This window comes from Drosophila navojoa, chromosome 5 (genome assembly GCF_054131105.1).
Source record: "Drosophila navojoa isolate 15081-1374.11 chromosome 5, UAZ_NAV_1.0, whole genome shotgun sequence".
Lineage (NCBI taxonomy): Eukaryota > Metazoa > Arthropoda > Insecta > Diptera > Drosophilidae > Drosophila > Drosophila navojoa.
Genome location: NC_142893.1, coordinates 3,784,494 through 3,809,071, shown reverse-complemented (window position 1 = coordinate 3,809,071; position 24,578 = coordinate 3,784,494). Strand labels below are relative to the sequence as shown.

The 24,578-nt window shown below is 37.0% G+C and overlaps 1 protein-coding gene across 4 annotated transcripts; it reads left to right on the top strand.

Moving 5' to 3' along the window:
• Positions 1-741: 741 nt before the first annotated feature.
• Positions 742-23,634, top strand: Gdap2 (ganglioside induced differentiation associated protein 2). 4 transcript variants are annotated; one of them, XM_018104328.3, is made up of 13 exons: positions 742-1,004; positions 10,364-10,442; positions 10,525-10,676; positions 10,744-10,886; positions 11,402-11,534; positions 11,611-11,720; positions 12,587-12,847; positions 14,826-14,953; positions 15,098-15,198; positions 22,067-22,220; positions 22,287-22,426; positions 22,490-22,688; positions 22,764-23,634. In XM_018104328.3, exons 2-13 carry the CDS (start codon positions 10,368-10,370, stop codon positions 22,806-22,808), a joined length of 1,641 nt encoding a protein of 546 aa, XP_017959817.1. In that variant the 5' UTR covers positions 742-1,004; positions 10,364-10,367; the 3' UTR covers positions 22,809-23,634. The 4 variants fall into 4 exon arrangements, with proteins under 4 accessions (XP_017959817.1, XP_089118017.1, XP_017959819.1 ...); XM_089261891.1 differs by lacking the exon at positions 742-1,004 and adding an exon at positions 1,640-1,658; XM_018104330.3 differs by lacking the exons at positions 742-1,004; positions 10,364-10,442; positions 10,525-10,676; ... (2 more) ...; positions 11,611-11,720; positions 12,587-12,847 and adding an exon at positions 14,578-14,728.
• The last annotated feature ends 944 nt before the right edge of the window (positions 23,635-24,578 follow it).

Genomic DNA, 24,578 nt, shown 5'->3' with positions numbered 1-24,578 from the left:
ACAGGCGACGTCTCTATCTCCCTCTCTCCTTCACTATCAATCTGCCACCCCTACCGTGCTCCTGGCTAGCCATTGGCTATTTATCATTGGTTACGGCGATTCACGTTGCGCTTCCTCCTTTCCAATTGGTGTCTCTTTTTCTTTTGGAATATTTGCTGATTATGACAGTTATAGCTAACGGTATGCCGAGTGCAGCTGCATCTTCAACTCACTTTCGCCTTCGCCTCGCTCAAACATTTTCCTTTTCTTGTTTATTGTATAATGTCATGTTTGGTCAAAGCAAATGCCACCACAACAACAACAACAACAACTCAGTCGACAACTAATGTCCGAATCCATTGGTCTTTGCTCTGGGTGACTTGAACCCGGCTGTGCTGATATATATATATATAGCAGCAAAATAAATATAAAATATGACAAGAGCCCACAAATCATGTTTGTTTAATCATATATTTATATATATAAATTAAGCACATTGCAATATTTCAGCATTCAAAACATGTCCAAGCTTACGCGCCATAGTAAGTCTATTTATATACTAGCAATAGAAATAGTATTATTTTAAAGTATATCAAATTTGGGCACACTTGCACGCCAAATAGCCAAAGCTTTTACAACGCAGAAACATATGCCAGTCAGCTTTTTGTCATTTGGCTTCTTGGTATTTATACGTTTCCCGCTATGGCCAGCCAAATTTGTCAATTTTTAGTGCTAACTGGCTTTTGCTGGCAAAAGTCTCAATTCGAGCTTTCAGTGTCGAACGTGAATTCGTGACGAGCGGTGGGTAGTAGAGACGTGTTTGCGCCAGTTTAATTTGCAACACACACACATACACACAAAACACTATAAAACACACACATAAACACCAAAATATAAAAAGTGCACAAAGTGAAGTTAAAGCAATAAAGCAACAAAAAGTGCGTGCAAAAAAACAACAGCAGCAACTAGGCATCAATTGCTGGGAAGTGCGTAAATTGTGAAGCGAGTTGTATTCATTGAGAAAAGTGCGTAAAAATTTAACTTAAACATTCTCGTTTTCATATCAATACATACACATATACACACACATTCACATGTAAGCTTGCATATATGTATATATATATATATACGCTCGTAGAGTTACCTGCCACACACACACACATACAGAACAGACTGCCGCATTTTTTTCTGCTTAACTTTTATACCCCTCTCCCCCTTCCAACGTATAGCGTACGTATGCGTGCGTATTTTCGTGTGCGTGTGTGTGTGAAAACATTTTTAATGGCTTTGGCTTTTCTTTTGGGTGTTTTCATTTTGTAAAAGTCGCCAAAGCCGTTTATGTGTGTGTGTGTGCGCCTAAGTGGGCGTGCAGCCAAGTTCCAAGCGCTGTATAGATCTTTACTAATAATATAGCAGTTAGTTTTGGCTGTTATACAATAGTAGTATTATTGAGCAAAAGCCAAACTCACACACACAAATAGAGTGTGTCTATGCAGAATATAAAAGAATTACACACACACACACACAAATACGTAGCTGTGTGGGTAACGTATCAAACGTAACCTTCACAGCTTGTGCAATGGCTCTGCTAACAAAACTCTGCAGAAGCCGCCGCCGCCGCCATCATCACAGCTGAGCAGCAGCGCATAAGAAAGAGAGAGCAAAACAACAAACTAACTGTAGGTTGACGCCATTCAAATGCTAGCTATAATTGCTAGCTGAGCGTCGTTTAGAATTAAACGAAAATGTGCAATTTTTGTTGTTGTTTTTTGTTGTTTTGCTTGTGTTTCAAAGCTTTTTCTATTCTACGTGCAGTTCAATGCATTAAGAATTGATGTGCATAAATAAAAGAGCTACGAATAAAAAGTGACAAAAGCAACATGCATAAATACATACATATATACAACTACATAGAAAATATATAGTCGTATGTGGGCTGGTGCAGAATTCCAAGTTAAATGGCAAAACCAAGGCCTAGCTTTATATTCTGTTAGACCAGGTGCATGATAGCCCACAAACATGCCCTACATATGGGCTGTGTATATGTATATGTATATGTATATGTTTGTCCACCTCCCACAACTGATTAATTGTCAGCGTTGGTCCGTGCTCTGCAGCCCCTGTCCCCCGCCAACTCTGCCCTGCTGCTATCCAATTATTTACAATTTCCTTGTCAATGCCATTGGACTAATGCACACATGTACTTTGTACACTCTGTTTATTCAATAACATATTTGCCCAGTGCACCCTGTAGCTGTTATTCCCCGCTTGAGTGCGCTTTTGCAGCTCAATTATCAAATGCTTTTAAGGCGCTCTTAAGCTGTTGGTATTGGTTGGGTCACATTAGGTGGCAGATTGGTTGTGCCAAGAGGAATACTAGATCTTGTGTAAATAGAGGATGTGCTCATAAAAACAACGGGATTGTGCAATAAACTGTTGAATAACAAAATTTTGTTATAAGTGCATTCCCGAACAATTGAAAGGAGTACTATAATATATAATATTACAGGAAATATACACAGTATAAAAATTATTTATATTTTTATATACAACTAAAATCTCAAGATATTTATAATCGTTACAGTGGGCATTACTTGAAATCTTCAACCATTTTATATTATTTAAAATACTGGGAAAGTCCACAGAAATATATTCTATTTGCCATAAAATTACTAATTTATGCCCACTGTGCGCGTTCAATAAAAATGATTGCCATTACGATAATAATTATTAATAAGCAGCTTAGGTGGAAATATATTTATATGGAATTCACGACTCTGCATAGGGCATAGGAGCTGTACAAAGGCGACACATTTTGTTAACAATTATTGGAATTACTAGAATGAGGGTTACAGTTGAATGCGTAATGGAAATAAAGTAGTGTATATATCAATTTTGATTAGATGTCCATAAAAATGCAGTTAGTGCAATTAAAGAGACAAATTGACGAAATCGAGAACTGACATTAGTCGGAGCACTTTTCATTCGATGATGAGCATGATTGATCCGGTCGATAAGGCATACAGAGATAGAGTATAAACAGGGCCTATTTGGATTTCGGGTAATGATTGAAAAGAGTCGGAAATCGCGCGCGAGACACGGACTAAGACCGAGCCCACAAAGCGCGACGAATGACGCATTCAAAATAAATATAAACAAGCGACAACGAAAAAAAAAAAAAAAAAACAATAAGAAGCGCAGTTGACGTTGAACGTTAAGCGTCGAAATTCGAAGATAAACAAATCGAACGTTCGCTGACTGGTACAGGAAAAACAAAAAAAAAACTTGGTATTGTCATTCGGCATGCCCAATACTTTAGCCCAAACTTGGATGGCAATGCCCGCCCTCAACTGCTTACCTGTGCCTTCTGGTCTCTTTATGGACAGAGATCAAAAAAGGAAAAAAGCAATAAGAATAAGAAAGCAAAGGACAATGCCAACAGGCCGTATACGTAATGTTGTGTGCCGTGCCAAGCGCAGCAGTTGCCATATGCACGAATACGAGCCAAAATACAGTTACATACAGATATATACATATATAAATATATCTGTGTATTTTTATACCTGATATGGTCATGGGTAAGCAGGCTGTAAGACCTGTTAGTATTAGTCCTTGGCAGTCCTTGGGCATGTGGGCGACAAAAATTTCGCATTGATTATGCAACAGTTTTTGTTTTTTTGGCGGATTGAGCGTGTAGCGTAAACAAAACTCAGCAGCGCGACCAAAAATCATATAAAGCTTGAGCAAAATAAAACAACTGTAGTGAAGAGGGGGGTGGGCTGAGGAAGTCGGGAAAATGTCCTGGGAATCGACAGTCAACGTAGGCGACACTTACGAAAGCATGATCGATACAGCAAAGGTTTCTGGCATGCAAAACTGAATATTAAAGCTGAAAGTTTTAGCTTTGTCATTGTATAAAATATTTTTAACTATGTTTAATATAAGTATTAAAGCGGAATTTGTTGAAATTTACCATAGTTGAACAATGGATTTAACTCTAATTTTATTAATTTACTTGCTATAAAAGCAGAGATCCAAGTGATTCTAAAGCTTCTTTCTGTCTGTTCTCCAAAACTCAAAGAATTTCAGAAAGAAAACAAAGTCAAAGTATTTAAGCAGCATAAAAAAGAAAGCAAAATTCCATTAACCTAAAAAAAATAAACTTTATATTTAACCTATACGCAGGTGCCATAAATGTAAGTGACAAACTCGAAGAGCTTAAGATTTGGAGCATATAATATAAATTTTACTTTATCGAGCATTAATTTTTAACATGCACATTAACCTAATTAACTGACAAAATGTATGTTTATTTTTAACCGAAATTTATATGGTTGAATTATTAAATTCTTATGCATAAAGTTAAATTAAATGAGAAAATTGAATGATAAATAATTGTTTATAGTCTACCTTTAGATAAAACGTTAATTATGTTATATTTAACGTGTATTTAGGTAACATTAAACAGCCTTAAATTGAAATGTCAGCCATAAACAAGCATGTGAAAAGGTTTTAATAATGAACCTTCATAAAATATTTAACATGCATGTTAAAGTGTGAAACTCAACTGAATTGACTAAATTTTTATAGTAAAATAGTTAACATGCATGTTAAAATATCTTAAAATCTCAATTCGATTTTTCCCTTGTACAATAAGTGGAAATCTCTCAAGGTTTTACAGAAACTCCTCGGTTTTCCATGTTTTCATTGTACAATGCAGCCCACTTATATATATGAGAATTACCAATTACTGTCTGGAGCTTATTAGATATGTGCAATTTAGCGCTTATCTCTTCCATGGTGGAACCCACGTAATTGGTGGGGGTGTAGAAATACGAAGTTACGATTCGAGTCGGAACAGTTTGACATATATAACCGGCAAGAGCAAGAAACTAACTGCGTTCTACAATAGTCTAATTGACTCTAGCATGTCAACGTCAACAACAAGTTAAGGAATAGGCAACAACAGCAACAACAACAGCAACAACAACCCGACTTGTACAACAAACAGAATTTCTGAGTCGCGTCAGTTGCTTATTTCACTTAAATGTGGGCTGTGCCGCTGGGGCGTGGCATTTGCGTTTCACTCATTTCTAATGCATTTACCCATTCTGACATTTAACAACGTTACACGCGGCGTATACGTAACGTAGCCGATTGACGAAAGACGAATGACGATTGATGATTGATGAACATACATACATATTTGTGGCAAGAATCTGTTAGTAGGCACAGAAATATCTATTTAATGATGATGTGATCGTGTCTGACGCATAGCAACACACACACACACACACACACACACATAGACACTTATACACACCCACACACATGCAGAACTATTAGCAAGATTATGACCAAGTCTTTGTGTTGTGTTGACGGCATTTGTTTGCCTTAAGCTTTAAAGTACACGAGGCGCGTTTAGCCAAGCCAAGTTAAGACGTAATTCATTCAAGAGTAAACATATGTACATACACAGGCACACACATACACACACATAGAGACGTGCTCATAATGGTATGTGTCTATTGCTTTGGCTACAAAATTTGCTTTTACAATGAATATGCACTAACAGCAAAAGCAACTTTAAGACCTCCCTCTCCCTCTCTCTCTCTCTCCCTCTCTCTCTCTATCGCTCGCTCTCTCTGCCGTTCTCTTGTTAGCTTTAATATTTGTCAATTTTGATATACTGCTCAGACCAGCTTGACTTGTATACAGGGTGTGCCGTGGCGCAGCACAGAAATATGAACCGTAAACAAAATGTGCAACACGAATAAATCAACACATCATACTCGTTCATATAAACGATTATATGTGGGTATATAATTATACATTTTTTTGTATAGATTTACGTAACAAGAAACGTAAGAAATCGTGTTGCATTCTAATTTGAATTCATTTCTTTCAAATGCATTCTTGCCCCTTAGTCATAGCTCATAAACAAATATATATAATCTAGATAGTGTTTGTCCTATTAGTGTTACTATTTGCACCTTAAGGCCTTAACAGATCACATGCCAGTTGAATTTCTATTTAAATGTATGTAACAGGTAAATAAACCTCAAAAAGTATTTATTTTGATGACAAACTGAGCTGATCTAGGCCTGTTCGTCTCTTTATATATGTATGTCTACCTATCTACTTATAACTATTATAAGTCTGTTGGTATGCAATTCTATATATATACCTCACTCTGGCTTTCAGACTATTCCTCTCTCTCTCTCTCTCTCTCTCTCTCTCTCTCTCTCTCTCTTTACTTATGCATTCATTGATCTTCAAAGTGCAAAGGCAAAAGTCATAAAATCTTACATGTGCCTACGCCTTTAGCAAGCAGAGATCAAAGTTTATTTCAAGCACTGGAGTCGCCGTATTTGGAATACACTTTATATAGATTTATGGAGAAGCATGCACAAATAAAGTATATCCCAAATACTTTTCCATGTCTAAGAAGCTGAAATTTATATATTTAATTTCAGTTAGACAGACCGAATTTGCATCCGAGATTCCTTTAATGGTTTTTTTTAAATAAGGAATAAGTGGTTCACATATGTGATATGATCTGGTTCTTTGAGTAAAGGAGATAATATTCTATTAAAACATTTTATGTATATGTATAGAATTCAGTTAGAAAATAGACATGTGTGGGAATACCTTGAGAGCTCCTTGAGGACTCCTCGAGAATTTTTGCATTTATATTACATAAATAAATTTATTATAAGCTGATAAATAATATTGCAAATAAAGTTTGATGCTGAAACATCTCCCTAAGTATTAGTTAGCATTCAACATTCAGTTCAAGACCTTAAAAACATTTTAATTACTTTTCCCTGTTTCATTGTAGCTCTGTTTACTTTTGTGAAGTTAAATTATTTCCTTTTGTTGAGCAACTTTTTGCTATAACTAGCTCAAATTGTTAAACATATAAGAATTTGTTAACTTTTCCTTCCTTCTGCTGTTTTCTATACCCATCTGGAACTATCTTTATGTAATTGCAAATTCCATAAGAATTTGTTCATCAACTCTATTTTGTAGCTAAATCCCCAAAGAAAAACCTTTTCTTTTTTTGAACAATCTGCTTCGTATTGTTTTTGTCAGACAACGGTAAAGCCACGTCCAGACGCTTGTGTATTTTACGTTCAACTTTGACGTAGATCTACGGCTTCCGCGACTGTCAGTCGGGTTAGCTAAGACAAACTCCGAAATTCTGTTTGCCAAGTCAAGGCATGGGAATTACTAGATCAGGCAAGACGAAATAGACAAGCGAGCCCTGGGAATGAAGTTACTGCAACAAAAATTTATAATACAAATTACTAATTAATTCGTAGTTAAACTTTGGCGAAAAAACCCCGTGACTAGATAGAGTAATACTTTGTATATACATATATTTAAATACAAAGCAAATCGAAGCTAGTTTTATAATGAACTAGAGAAACTTAGTCATCATCTTAAATTACTTGTAAAATATTATAAATATTTTATATATAGTTCTTTGGTATATTAGGGAGGATTTCGCTATGTATAAAGTATATGTATATTACCATTTCTATTAGGAACGGAGTATAAAAAACCCTTTTTCTAACAATAGAGCTGTATAACATAGAGAAATATCGCTCATTCCTAGCATCTGCTAAGGAAATGCAGTATATTTACGTATTACTTCAATTGTATCAACATAAAATAGACCTTTCAACAGATCCCACATTTTGAAAAACATTTTTGAGCCAAAATTGTTGACAATTTCGATATAGATTTGTATCTCCATTAATGCTCCATTAAATCATGTTAAATAACCTCAGCTGTTTTCGAGTTAATTGTACCAAGTTTTCGCTTTTTATTCTACCCTTGTGAAACCCAAAGAGCTGTTGCCTTAATGGAGCTGTCTTGACGTTAATTTGTCTGTGTATTCTCATATATATATAAACAAATATATTTTGAAGAAAATTATTTAGTCTACGGTTATTGCAGGTGAAATAAATTTAAATATTTACTTAATATCAATTATCCGACCCTGGGCAGGTAAACACCAAATGTATTATTATGTAAGTCGAGGTTTAAGAGTTGAATCTTTTGGGGTATTCCCCGTATGAAGAGTGCTTGGAAATTATATGTAATTTTAATGGAGAAACGAGAGATTTTTGCGGATTACGGATTACTTCTTAGTTAACTACGATTCTCTATTGTGAATTCACTTACTATCCATTGTTGGGTATATACCAAATTATGTATTTCACATTTACATTCATTTAATTTGAATTTGAGCTCATTTAGTGGTGTTTCCCTGGTACATCTGCTTATTAATGTTATTTACTTGCAAATAACTATTTTGCTGACAATTTTGATTTAGTAGTTCTAACTCTAGTACACGCTGAAAGTCAAGCTGTGGTCATTAATTTACTTGACTCTCTCCCTAATCGTAGATTCCCCTAATCCCCAAATCTTCTGCTTCATATTTATTGCTACAGTGATTGCTCGCTAATGGGAATATATCTCAGCGGTAGGGTATCTTACTAGTTGTGCATACCCCAGCTCTGTTCACATTGTGTATTAAAATGCAAACAATTTGCAGATGAATTTATCAAGGTGTATATATAAAATTGTTCTTATATAATGATGCTGTGCGTTGATTGTTTGAGAAGGTGTGAGGAACAGAGTGAAAGATAGTGTGTGTGTGTGTGTGTGTGTGTGTGTGCACGTGTGTTTGCACTGGTGTGCGTGTATAGCATGTTCATTGTGCTGCGCTTTTGTTATCAGCCGCACTCGAAAATAGCACCTTGAGCCAGATTACAGAAGCCAATTTAGGCCAAAATGCTGGAGCATATATATATATACATATATATATCACATATATATACAAACTATATGTTTGCAGTTCTGCATATACCTCTGCAAAAGGGCAAAGGTCAGCTGGAAGAAAGAGAGAGAGGAGAGAGAGAGTGGGAGAGAGTGAGGTGGAGCTACTCTGCTGGGCCACTCTGCTGGCTGTGTGGCAATTAGAAAAGGCAGCGCGTTGCAAGGGCTTTGGACATTGCACCTTTGTTTTTGCACCTGTCATTCAGCGCGTATGACGCACATGCCATAAATAGAGCATCAAGTGGCAGCAAGGGGAGGGGGGGAAGAGGAGCAGCAGCAGCAGCAGCAGCAGTTGGCTGTGAATGAGACTCGACTCACTCGATTGTTCAGCTGGAAACTAACTTTGTTATTCGCCTATTCACAAACTGAATCAAAACTGTTGTGTCTCTCTTTTGTTGCTTTTTGTTTTGTTTTGTGGAAATTAGAATGAAAACAAAAAAGAATAGAAAAACAAAAAAAAACAAAAACAGATTCCGTTCGTTGACGCTTTTTAAATTGTTGTTTCCTTTCGCTGACTCACAGCGCTTGCAGAGTTTTCGATAAGGCGAGTGTTTCCAAAAGATTCGCTTTGGACCAGTTTGAGCCGGTAGCGGTGGACGTTTGGCAACAACAGAGCTAACTGTTAGCTTGGCCCACAGTTCATCACAAATTCAGTTACAGAAAAAAATGTATTATTAATGAAAATGTTTTGAGCGTTTTGCTCTTCTGTTTAGGTTAAATTCATTTCAAAGAATATGGTTTAAAGATCGTTTGTATAATATCTGCGGCATTCCTGCATTCTGTAATCAAAAGAAGATAAGCTATAGAATGCCATAGCAAGATCATATGTACAGAGTTCTGAAGCCAATGAATAACCTACAAACATGTGGTACTTTACAGTCTACAGGTATTCCCGCTTTCTGTAATCACAATTAGATAAGGCAGTCTTTTAAATATCTTCTGTACCTAGCTCCAAAGTCAATGAATAACCTTCAAATAACTGCGGGTCTTCAGGGTAAAGTTATTCCCGCTGTTTGTTGTCTGAAATATTCAATTTATGTGTTCTTAAATCTAATTCGTCATATACTCACAGATAAAACAATTCTTATATACAGATCAAATGGTAAGAATGGTAATATCTGCTCAGTTTTTACATGGAATTCCTTTAAACAGCGTTTTCCATCTAAACTTTCTCATATATCTTCCATAAAACATTATTAAATTGTACAGCAATATAGATAGATACTTGAGATAAGAAAAGTTCTCAGATATTATGTGTACATAGAAGATATAGACACAGTGTTATCTTATCTTTAAATTTTACTAAAGTTAATTTATATAATGCTAAAGCTTAGTTTGAATTTTCTTACCACTAAAATTTTGTTTAACTTTTCTAAACACTAGTCCAACAAATTTTAGTATCTCTCTTACTCCCTCTCGCTCCTTTAACCTCCATAATATATAGACTGACTGATCCAATTTCACACACACTCACACTCATTTGCCAAATTATCAATCGTGCGCATAAATTCTTATAATTCTCAATCAATTATAGCGCAATGCGTCTCGACACGAACTCAAATGTGGACTTCAAAGCGTTCGATTCCAGCTCCAGCACCAGCAACAGCTCATGTGTAAGTCAACAATGGAATCACTCTTGTGGGGCATACAACTAAACTTGGTATTGGCTTTTCGTCTTCTTCTAATCGTAATTAGCTTGTCAAATTGGATAATTTGGCCACTTGGGGTGGCTCACAGAAGACGGATACACGGCTGCCCCTAACGGATTATTCAACGCTCGGCGGACCGCGGCACAATTGCAGTCCCTTTCCCCTATCCAAAGATGTCAATAATCGTTTTATTATTTGGTAGGTGAATGCAATACTTGAGAACTTGAGAAATCAGTTAATAGCCTCTCTCTATCTCTTTGATTAGGGATGGCGATATGACCACACTGGATGTGGATGCCATCACAAACAGCAGCGATGAAACCCTGACTGAAAGCAATAGCATATCGGAGCGCATTATTGCCGTTGCCGGCAATCAGCTCAAAGAGGAACTGAGCACAACTGTAAAGGGTAAGTTATTGGAGTGGATATACATGCATAGATGTATAGTTGAGCTCATGGAAAGACTTTAAATATTTGAAACCGAATGAAGGAATACTTTTGATTTAGAATAGAGTTCATATATCAGAATATACGATCAGAATTGCTTAAGTTATGATAATCTTAAAGAAATGCATTGACAATCTGCTGTCCATAGAAAAAGGATATAGCCGTACTGCTTTATTCAATAAATTAGTAGTGCTGCACTACACTTAACTTAAACCAAATGAAACGGTGTTAATTCTATTGAAAAATACCAAGAAATGTTGTTATAAAATGCAAAAAAATATATTTATAGAGAAAAGTCCTGTTATTTCTGATGAATTCATTAGTTTTTAGTTTTTAGAAGTATTTCTGGGAAATAGTAGTGCTCTTCTTGGAACAGCTACTTCCTGCTATGAGGTCGAAAAAGTATTAGTAAATTATATAATATAATGAAATTCATATCGAGCAGTAGCTTTAACACTATATTTCTCATCTTCCAGAGTGCCGCATTGGTGATGTGCGCGTTACGCGTGGATACAATCTGCCAGCCAAGTATGTTCTGCACACCGTTGCACCCGCCTACAAGGAGAAGCTCAAAACAGCCGCCGAGAATGCGCTGCACTGTTGCTACAGGTGAGACTGGCTAGAGATGAACTACATATATTGGAAGACATATACTAATACAACTCTCTCTCTCTCTCTCTTTTAGAAACGTGCTGTGCAAGGCCAAGGAGCTGAATTTGCGCACCATCGCCGTTTGCAATGTGAGTGGCAATCAGAAGACCTTTCCGGCCGACATCGCTGCGCACATTGCCCTGCGTGAGTAAAGCCACCAAATGCAAGAGCGATCTGATTTGATATGGGATTAGTATGGCGTGTTACAGTTAGTCTCTAGAGTATGAATCGTAACAATGACGTCTATGCATTATCTGAGCTTGTTGTTTCTTGGTCACTTTGTCTGCCCAACTGTCTGTCAATTTTGTCTGTTTCTTATCAGGTACACAGTTTGCTCTCACTCTCCCTCTCTTTCTCTCTATGTGAATCACTGTATATTTTAGGCATATTACTCAAGGATAAGCTTTTAGTATCAGCTAGTGTATACCAGGTTATCTATTCTGATCAAAGCTTGAACTTGCACCTAATAGGGCTTATCAAGTATTATTTATTTATTTACTCTGACCTTTTGATTAGTTGATATTAAGCGCACGCTCTGTAAATACATGTACATGATGTATTAAGTCTATGAGCTCCAAACGCAGCTATATATGTAAAATATATGTGGGTGCTATATATATATATGTGTGGTATATATATGGAATATAATATTAATATTGTATACCAAGATTACATCTAAACTATAGAACTTCTACACATTTAACTTTAGATACAAAGTTTTAAAATTTAGTTAAGTATACCAAGATATGAACACATATAACTATTCTAAAGAAGTAAAGCTATAGATCCCAAGTTTCAACTTTCTAATCATATTACTTATGCCGTAGTTATGCCTTACTATAGTATTCTTATAGTTCCCAAACAGTTTATTTGACCAAGAATAGTTTGCTTTAGCTAACTTCTGCTGCTCCAACTATCAAATCAGTAACGTTTATAGATCCTATACGATTCATTCACAGCTTTATCAAATCTAATTTTCTACTACTTTCCGCTTTCACACACCTTTACAGGCACAATTCGACGCTTTCTGGACAAATTTCCACAGCAGGTTGTGATACTGTGCGTCAATAGCAGCGAACGCGGCACGTATGAGGTGCTGGCGCCGCTCTACTTTCCACGCGATCAGCTGGAGGAGCGCAGTGCACTGTGGCAGCTGCCCAAGGATACGGGCGGTGAGCTGGGCGAGCCACAGCATCCGGATCCGGATCGTCAGATACGCATCATACGGAATCCGCAGCACAGTCACAGTGCGCATATGCGTCATCGACACGGTGAGTTGTGCTGGCAGCAATGACGTTTATTGGTTATCGGTTATCGGTTATCAGTAATCGGTTATCAGTTATCTATTATCAGCTATCGTTCGTGTTGTTGTCTGCTTTTGCTGCATTTCTCTGTGTCTTTTGGTATCTCTCTTGACTCGGTCTAGAGCGTGAGCCTTGAGCTGATTGCCTTGTTGTTAGCCCCTCGACAGCTGCCGATAATGTCGATGTCGATAAGATTAGACAACACACACACACATCCAAACACCCACACTCGCACTCACACAGACGCATTCTTGATATATTGTTGTGCGTTCCATTCCCAATCCGAATCCGAGTTCGTTCAAATTACCTGCCTACCCATTGCTAGGGCTTCAGTTACGTTTCGAAGACGCCAACGCGTGGTCAGCCGAACGGTAAAAAAAAAAAGAATACGACAATTCTCCAAGCGATTCTCATTGCACACAGCTGATTTAACTAAATTGCGTTGCAATCGAAACATTTGTAAGTGCAAACACAAAATACAATGAAATCAGCTACCAAATTCATGTCGCAATCGAGTTGTGGTGTGACAGCAGCTGCAGCAAAACAGCAGCGATAAATGGTTTTCCGAATTACGTGTCTAAATCTGATAAAAATCAGTTTCGGGAACAGTTCTAAAAGTCAACTCATTTGGGCGAGTGACGTCAGCAATGACGGCGCAGCTGCCAATAGAAGTGAAAAAAAGTGTTGCATACTTTGGGGCGGAACAAAAAATTCAATTGAAATGTGGAACTATCGTAAGCTGAATGGGAAGTGGGCATAAGTGCAAGAGATGTAATGAACATTGAATATACAATAACAACTACAACAACAAAATACAATAACAATACTAATGGGTCTCTCGCTAAAATAGTGCTCAGTGCGGACAAAATGAGACTCGATTGGTTGTTGTTAAGATGTATAGAGTGTTATTAAGATGAATGGAGTGAACATATCGAGCTGCTATAGTTTGTCTTGCTAAATTTGACCTTCAAGCAGCCAGTGGCAAGATTTAGCAGGAGCTGATTAGTCTGTGATTCCTTGTCTCTGCAGATACTGTAAGAGTTTACTTTGTGAAACTTTTGCTTGGCATCTGGATAGAGCTGTCATGCTGGACTCATCTGAATTTCTCTCCAATTATTCGTCCTAGCAGATCTTTCGCTTCAGCTCTCCACTTTCTAGGCTTCCATCTTCCATCTGCTCAGCTAGTCAATGTTACCCGATTCTCCATCTCAGCATCTTGTTCTGCATCTCAGTGTCTAATGAAAAGCTGCGCAGCATTGCTTCTACGTTTTGATTCGAGTCCGCACGTAACGCAAGTTTATCAAGGCAAATCAAAGACAAGCATTTAAATTAACTGTGCGCCTTATCACGACAGCTTGTTAAGATTAGTGTTGGCCATGTTTTTGAGCCTGTGTTGCTGTTGTTGTTTCTGTTGCTGTTGTTTCCGCTGCTGTTGTCATCTTGGCCAAATTCATTTTGGCCTATTTAAATCATGTCAACTTTAGTAAACAACGCAGCACGCTTATCGTCCCCACCGACGCCCACTCCAGCATCACATCTCTGCTGTCTCCTGCGCGCTCTCACGCTGAGTTATCCAATGTTGTCGCTGGCTCTGTCGCTGGCTCTGTCTCTGCGCTGCCAGCGTCGCAGCCGGCTAAAGCAACGTCCGCAAAGCTGTCGACGCCTGCGTCGCGTTCAGTTGATATCAAATTACGCAGCACTGAGGTTGAGACTTGGCAGCACAAAAGTCACAAAAGTCGGATCTGTGCAACGAGGCTAAAGCATTGATAACAGACAAACGGGGGGGAAAAGAATCAACATAAGAAACAACAACAACAATAATGATAAACAATTCATTTGAGTTCTCCTGTAAATGCATTGGCATCATCACAAATACGCCTCAATATACTAAACAGTCTCTCCCTCTCTCTCTCTCTTTCTGTCTCTGTTTACATCTCTCTCACAGCTGACGACGATTCAGACGTTAGTCCACACGACATGGAGGGCAACAGCTCAGATCTGGAATATGGTGCCCGGGATATGAATGGCCTTAGCCTTAACTCCTACAGCAGCGGGCTGCAGGCGCAGCTACAGGTGCGTCTCTCACCTCTTCTTCTATCTATTTATATGCCTAACATATCTCTCTCTCTCTTTCTCTCTCTCTCTCTCTCTCTCTCTCTCTCTCTCTCTCTCTCTCTCTCTCTCTCACTCTTTATTTCTCCCTCTCTCCTGATATAGCGCGATCTGGACAGACAGCATTTGCTGAGCGATCGGCCCAGAGCTGGCATCTATGAGAACGTTGTTGCTGAGGGCATTGAGGGCATGGAGCATCAAGAGCGGTGAGTGTTAGTCAGTAAAAGATGTGAATATAGACATAGAAGCAGAGAGAGTGGCTTTACATATTAGACAGCTGCTAACTTAGGCACGCAACAAATATTTATTTTCTATAATCAATTGTATTCCGATATATTGATACAGTATTACGTATACCTATACTCTTCTGCCTTTGTTATCTCCAACTCTCTTAGTATTCCTCCAGGTTTTCTTAGTTTCCCCATATTCAGTCTTCATCTTTTTCAATTCCTACTACCCCTCCTACATTCCCTCAATTCCATTTTCAATAATCAAGGTTCTAAATAGAGATATATTAGAGTAAGCGAGATTTGTATATGGGTATATCGACATAGTAAGATATATGAGTGGGCTTGATTTCTAACTAAACAAAAAACTCCACACGCAAATAAATCAATAAACTAATATTTATCTGATATAAACAGAAATTGATTTTCATATTTCAAATGCCAGAAAGACACGCAGAGATGTGAGCAAAACAAATTGAAATGAATAACAAAAGTAGCATAAACAAGTATAAAATATCATTCTAAGGAAACGTGCAGTTTCTTAAATTGAAATTAATGAAATTCGTGTACATTATCAAATTACATATATGTGAGGCTATGGAACTCCCCAAGTAGAGCAAGACTTGCCACAGAGTTGTTATCATCTCAGGTTTAGTCGTAAGTCCAGGTCTATGTAATCCCTATTGTTACGCTTGCCTTGTGGGCAGGTGTCAACAAGAGCTTCGCGTAAACAGTTAGCAGAGTCCAGAATCAGGTGTTTGCTTGCGTCATTAAATACATATTGTTCGACCATTTGCAAGTCGACTTTCAACTGCCTACTGCTGTCGTCTGCAGCTCATAAAAGTGTCTTCCACGTGGACGTCTCGGCACCCTGCCCCTCGGTTGGCCCTAGTTGGGCACATAAACACATTCTGTAATATCATTCGTAAATAAATAGAATTCGTGTGTATTTAGCGTGCGCGTGCCGGAAATATCTTAAGCGTCTAACAAATGACTTTCTTTGACCGGACTTTCTCTCTGACTGCGCCTTTCCAAGCTACCCCTGGTCCTGCCACTGGCATTTGTATAGCCTATGCAAATTTTTACAGGACTTTGGCACGCGAGTGCTGCGAGTATTCGTCGTACTCCCCTCAATCCTTTACGCCTTGAACAGCGTCGACTTCTTGGACTATGACTATTGCCTAATGACGTCATTATCGTACTGCTAGCGACGTCATCGTTTGCATGCTCAATGAGGAAAGGAAATACATGTCTTGGACACTTACTAAATATATGCTTCTAATTATATCCTTGCACGTGTCTCAATTGGGTTTGAGTTACGGCCTAAGCCATTGCAATAATGTCAATCTATATATAAATATATGTATGTATCTAATTGTCATAGCATAGAAATGAAGTATACGACGCGAGGTTAATGTCAAGAAACAATTTCTCATAGATGGAAGGAGAGAATAACCAATTACTATATATACAACTCCCATAATAACTTAACATTAATATGTTCCTCCAATTCAATATCTATATTAATATGTGAGCAGCTGTATATAGATGTATTTATAGATTTCTGATATTTTCTAGGGTCCATTGCAGTCTCTTTTTGTATCGCTTCCCTACTTCCCGAACAGCCCTCGCTGAAGTTTTTGTTTTTAACCTTAGCCTATATGCCGTTTACGACGCGATTTGCATTTCGCACTATCTATTCCGTAGCCATAGCCCAATCGAATCGAAGTATTCAATGCGAGTCATTCGCATAACATTAATTTGGTCTTTCAACTTGAAATTCCGTTTTTGTTTGCATTTTTTTTTGCTGTCAACTCAGTTATGATTGTCTGTCAATCCAGATTCCAGTTCAGATTCCGATTCCCCGACTTTATAGGGCTCTATATATGTATATATAAAATTATCACTCAACTCTGTCAGTTCATTGAATGCAACCGCAAATTTGGTTGCATTTAATTCAAACTGTTTGTCATCGCATTTTGTTGTCACTTAAATCGTAAATTCATCTAAATACTATATACAATATATATATCTTGTACAAATCAGATAACTGACGTATATGAATATATCTTTATATACACGTGTCTGTATAAATATGTAAGCAGGCGAGGCTTTTCGGCTGAGAGAAACAGTTCAATGCATTTAAATGAGTTCACAGTATGTTGTCCTGGTTATACTCTGTAAAATGAAAATTAGTGTAAGGTATATACATACTAGAAAGTCTTGAAATATTCTTATTCTTGATTAGTTACGTATTATAACAATTATGTACATATATACATACAACATACATATGTCTACAGATATATTTATATATAACTTGTACATTAATTTTATAAATATTATTCGCAACTTGCCTACAGGGTATCTGTAGTTCGACTATCAGTTGCTCTCTCTAATTTTACTACGCCGCCATCGCTTGGCCTGCTTTGTTTTAAATGTAAATTGCGCATACGTCATGTTGGCGCTGTCCAAAAAATATGCCACACACAACACACAAAACACAAGCAACAACACGCGAGAGTTGAACTATTCAACTGATTCCATTGGACAGTGCAAAGCAGACACGAATATGCATGAACCGATTGGCGGCTGTCAGGCAATCAGGCAGGCAGCAGGCAGTCAGTCAGTCAGTCAATCAATCAGTCATGCCATGCCATGTCCTTGGAGAGGCAGAAGCTACGTTCATACACAATTGTTATTGTTATTGTTGCTGCCGCTGCCGCTGCCTCCGCGTCTGTCTCTGCTTCTGTTTCTGCTGTTGATGTCATTGTACAGCAGTAAAGGCGCAGCTGCGCAGAGAGTAATAAACTGTTAGAGAGTGGAATGAAGAAAGTGAAGAAGCGTATGAGTGTGCGAGAGCGAGCGAGTGCGAGTGTCTGTGCACTTCCTACTGTGCGCTGCGCTGTTTGCTTCACTCTCTTGGTGTACACATAAGCTGGCCGTGAAGCAGGCAGCCAGACAGAGTGAGAGTGTGACCGAGTGTAATTGAGAGAGCGCAATTAGAGCAGCCTGTGGGCAGCGTTCGGCATTTGGCAATCGGAAAGAGAGCTGAACGGCGTTTGTTCAGTCGAGAAGCGCAGCTCGTGGCGTCTGGTCGTGTGTGCTCTAGAAACGATTTGAGAGTTTGGACCAACCGATTTATATAAACTCAATACTTCTATATACAATATATACATCCAATAGCTATAGAAAAACAATATTTTCGGTTCATAAGCATTTATATTATTGTCTTGACGCGGCTTCTTCCTACGCAACGCAAAAGTCTGGCAAAACTAGCTGCCACAGTTCGAAATATAACATAAATAAAATAAAATGTTGAGAATTCTATTTATAAATAAAAAATAAAAAAAGCACCAACCACGTCGAACGTAATTGAAAGACGCGAAACGTCTGCGCCATTTGCGTCAATTAACAAGAAAGTGCACTAAAGGCAAATAGGTATAATTCCATAAAATTCTACGTTGCGCTCGATCGATAAAAACTGTAAAAGGCAAAACAGTCACAACAACAACAACAACAACAACAATAACAAAACAACAACATAATTGAACAAGAACTAGCAAAAGCAAAGCAGCTTAACCAGCAACCCACCCACCCAAGCAGCCAAGCAACCAACTAAAACCCCATCAACCACAATGACAATGCTCGAGGGTATGACGTCCATAGACTTGGGCTCCAGTCCCATGCAGGAGACTACCGGGGACATCATGTCGACCGATGAGCTCATAGAGACGCCAGAGGAGAGGTAAACAAATTCAATAAAATCGAAAAAACGCACAGGAGAAAAGAAAACAAAATCAATTTAAATAAAAACAAGCTCGCAATATAAACTCTTTGCCCGATGACGATTGACATTTCTCTCCATATTCAATTTGGATATTGTTTTTTTTTTTTTTAATTGCGTGACGTCATTTCCCCTCCACACTCCCCTTTCGCATAGAATGTGCTTTGCTCGACTTCAACTAGTTGTCGTCTTCTACTGCCACTACTACTATTTATAGCGCCTCGATGAATGCTCGATGGGGCAGGTCCTTTCAACAGACAGCTCATCAGCCGAGCCATGCATTATTGAAAGCACGCTTGCGACCCTGACTACCTGCCTAGTAGCTAGCTGCCATGCCTACATTACCTGTCAATTTCAAAATTGAACAAAGGCATGCAATTTGCGGCGGCGGCAGAGCGGTTAGAATAGCCATAGCTACAGTAGTAACTCGTTAAGCACTAAAGGGGAAACAAAATATGAGAGAAAGAAACTGAGTTCTAAGAAGGTAATGGAGGAGTTACATAGAAAATCAGGTGTAAGTAAGAGAGATGGAAGGAAAAGAGATGCAAAATAAAGGATAATTAGAAATGTATATACATATATGTATATTTATTTGTTGTTTGTTCACCTCAGTCACCCTTTACTGTAGCTAATGCGCATTGGCTAATTGCCTGCTTTAATAACTGATTTCTTAATTTAGCCAACAACAGCAAAAACTAATGAAAACAAATATAAATGCGAGCGAATTTCACACGCGAATTTTTTTTATAATCAATGTATAATAATTTATACAGATTATAGTTGCTAAATAGAAGAATATATATGCATAGAGAGTGTAGTCGAGTCATTAGCAGAGTTAGCAGAATGTGTGGGCGAGTTTAGATGATGAAAAAAGATATGAACAGATCAAATATATGAGAGAGTAGAAGACAATATCAATGCATCGATTAGTAGAAGAGTCACCATAAACCCATATGAAATGCTTAATGAATAGAAGAGTCGTATTGAAGCAGTATAAGAAGCGAGAAGTAGAAGTAACGGTATGCTGCCATAGTATAAGAGTCTGCTGTAGGGAGTGAGTATTTAGTGAGTATAAGACGATGCAGTAGACAGTATACTCAATTAGTATAAGAGTATTTAGTAATTAGAAGATACAGTAGACAGTATGCTCAAATAGTATAAGAGTCGATATAGAGCGCGTATAAGAAGATAGTTTGCATACAGTGTAAATAGAAGAGCTTCTCGTAGGCAGCATGCTCAATGAGTAGAAGAAGAAGAGGCATGTATGTGAGTAGAAGACTTTGACCCTTGTAGTATTTAGTATATTTACAATATATGTATACTATAGCATTTCCCCTGTATAGCTTACATGTTTATAATCAATCTACGTAAATAAACGCCATTCTCAGTTAATGGAGATTATGGACTATGCTGCAAAGTGTATACATAATGCAGTATACTTGGTCAATAGTCAAAGATTATACATAGTATATGCATTTATCTGCTAGATATACGTATTTATCTGCCTTGTTTATAGACTGCGTCACAATGCGTCACTTCGTATTGTAGAAGCGAGAGCAAACTTTTATCTTAATCTGATGGGAGGATGTGCTGCAGATGCTGTCGCTGCCGATCTTATCAGCTTCAGGGTTTATCACTTGATAACCAGCTGCTACCGGAGTTAACTGCGTCACTTTGCACCAGGCACAAACACACACCAACACACACACACACACACACAGTAGACGCGCGCCAGTAGAAAGAAAATATGAAATTGTTCAATTAACACCTTTTAGCAGAATTTTGATTGACTTTAATGAGTCAGTCAGCTGTTTACAACTGTAAAGCTGAAAATAGGCTGAAATTTCCGCTAAAAATAATATGGAATTTAGTTGGAAATTCGATATTATTTCGTTTTCTTTTTCTGATTACTGAGTAATTCTATATTAATAAAAGTCTTTTAGGAGCAAAAGCTGTTATTGACAGTATGTAAAGTTGTTCTTTGAAATCAGCGCTAAGATTTATAGATGACAATCAAAGATTATGTATTATAACAGCTATAATTAGATTCCTTCATCTGCTGCTATTCCCTCCACTCTTCTTGTTAAGAGAGATAACTCTCCCTGCATTAGACTCCATTTAGCTGTTATCGCTAAACGAAAGCCGGCAAAACTAATATAAACCCAGTCTACGTGAAATTCGCAACATTAAAAGAAAGTAGATGTATGTACTTATCTTCTAGTTTAATTAGTAAAAGTGTAATTGTGTGCTCCCATTGTGTTAGAGCTTATCGCACATATATTTACTTTATTTTCGTAAATAATAATAAAGCCAAGAGTAGAAACTTATGTGTGCCCAGGTAAATGGCGTACAACTCATAAAACTGGGCACAAACTTTTCAGCAAATATTTATAATCCAAAAGCAGACAAATACGGTCGATCGTTAAAGTGAATGTTGATGTGAATGTGAGCACGAATGCGAGTGTGAATGTGAATGTGTGTTGCGAATTCGTAAGCAGCTCAGCAAGGTAAACACAATTACGATTACTGCGCGCTGTCAGCTGCTAGCTGGGAGTGACTGTTGCTCTTAGATGAGCTACCGGATCAGTGGACAATGACTTAAATAAACAATTATGAACCACTTATGAGTGCTCTAGTTGGGAGTGCACGACTTACAGTAGAGTCTAGACTAATTCTATGTACACATATATGAATAGAACCCCTAATATGCAAACTTGTGTAGCTCCTAAATAGCTGGAGCTTTCGATTTATGATCTTAGTGGAATCTTTAGTGCATATACATAATTCTATATACTCTAAATATACTTTATATGTATACCTAATCTTAATCCAAATTAATAATATATACCATGTGGCATCAGTCACTTTTACATGTATTCATTACATACCTCGTTTAAGATATACAATATACCCTTTTGCACATATGCATAACCAGGGTATAATAAACTTTATTGCTTGTTAAGCAACTTTAAAACTAGATCAATAAACCATTAGCACATAAGTGGAATCAACAATATTTACAAGCAATATCAATACGAATCTGTTATTTATCTTTTACAGATATGAACGTCTGCTGCAGCGCGCACAAGTTGAGGATCTGAACGAAGTGTCTGGCATCGGTTGTCTATATCAGAGTGGAGTGGATCGTCTTGGCCGACCTGTGATTGTGTTCTGCGGCAAATGGTTTCCAGCCCAGAGCATTGACCTGGATAAGGTAAGTGCACCATAAAACTACCTATAAATTGAGCCATATTGATAACTATATTGTGTTATATGGTAGGCGCTGCTGTATCTGATAAAACTGCTCGATCCGATTGTCAAAGGCGATTATGTCATTGCATACTTCCACACGCTCACGTCAACTAACAACTATCCATCGTTGCACTGGCTCAGAGAGGTCTACAGTGTGTTGCCATACAAGTGAGTGAACTAATATCAATATGAATGTAAATGGGTATTCCAATCAAAACCATTCTTCAACAGATACAAGAAGAATCTGAAGGCCTTCTATATAGTGCACCCCACATTCTGGACTAAAATGATGACCTGGTGGTTCACCACATTCATGGCGCCCGCCATCAAGGCGAAGGTGCACTCGCTGCCAGGCGTTGAGCACCTGTATTCGGCCATAACAAAGGATCAGCTGGAAATACCCGCCTATATAACCGAATATGATATGGCAGTGAGTGCTCCATACCAATATATGAATTTTAATTTATACAGATTTAGTCACTCTATCTCTATTTGTCTCTTCCAGACCAATGGCCTGCATTATTTTAATCCTGTGCCGACTGCCTCGTAGATGTCAGCCATTGTGGCTGTCTAGAGGCAGCTGTTAACCACCAGATATATAATACACATAGTTATATACATTATACAGACTATATACACATACACACACATACACAGAAGTATATTGAAATTTTTTATAAATTTTATAGAATTGTAATTTTTTGTTTTCTTATTATAAATTGTAAGTTTATTTTCTGTTTTCAATTGTTGAAATCGTTTTTGTGTAGGTATAAACGAAGCAAGTTAAAACTCAACCAAAATGGAACACGAGCTGATCAAGTGTAGAGCTAGATGAATATATATTTACTATATATATATATATATATATATATAAACTAATTCAAATGTTATCTAAAATGAAAAACATGTTAAAACATTCTTATGAAAATAAGAAATAAAAATTTTGTTGATTTGCTAATGAACAAATATGAAAAAAAAAAACAACTGAAAATAAATTATCAACAAATTATAAAAGCTAAAACAAATTGAGAATTCGATTAGCATTGTTTGTAGTTAAACAAAAAGTAACAAAAAATTATATATAATATAAAACTAAATTGTATTACGGCCTATGTACTTCTATATAGGGCTATATCTCTAACTGTATTATCTCTCTCGTGCAGAGAGGAAGATAGAGAGAGAGAGAAAGAGAGCGAGGAAATTCCCACAAAACTAAGAAAACAAATACGTACATACTATATAAATTCAATTGTAATGATACAAAACACGAAATGAAATTGTAAAACTATATATACATAAATTATACACACTAAAACCAAAAATAAAAAATAAATTATATATATACATAAAAATAATGTTGCAATAAATAAAAGAGAGACGAGAGGAAAAAAAACCCCAAACGGAAAATGCATAAATTATGTTTTAAATGAATTGTTAAACGACCTAAAAACCTTTTGTAGATACTAATCATAAAAGTATTAACAAGAAGAAAGAAATTAAATAAAATTAATTTAGAGCTCAAAATAAGGCCCGCAATTGAAACACCAAAAGAAGCATAACAAATTAAACTAAAAATTAATAAATGTTCATTGTTAAAAATGGCTTAAATTGTTTTAAGCCAATAACATCAACACAGACACACACACTCACACAACTCACACAAATATATATTTATATATAGCTAAGTCCTTGTTACTCTTCCATGCACCTTTTGCGCTCAAAAAGAAAAACCAAAAACTAGTAAGCACAATGAAGTCGGATGCCATCGACTGCATAATACTCGTTCACAATAGATAACAATTTATAGTACAACCCGGTTCATTCTAGTAGGTCTAACTGAAGATATCAAATTAGCTGAACGAGTATTTAAAAAACTAAGAAATTTACAAATTCCTAAACTTTTTTCTCAAATCTAACTAAAGCACATTTCACAACACTTTTTGTAAATTGGTAAACAACAAAATTCACGAAAACTAAAAAGTGCGTTTACTTAATATATGCGTTTACTAATCTAATCTAGCTAATGAAAATATTTAAAATTAAAGCAAATCACAAACTTTTTTCAATTAGGGCAACCGCGCGCAAAGCAAAATCAATTCTAGAATGCTGAATACCAGAAAAAAAATATATATAAAAACTTTGACTTTCAAATTAATAATAAAAATGATTAAAAGATAAAACAAGCAACTAAGAACGCTATGAACACCAACAAGCAGAACAACTTAAGCGAATTACATTAAAAAATAAAAAGCAAAAAATGCACTCAGGGATTGATTTAAACAAAAAACAAATAAAATCCAGAAGATGAAAATGATGATGG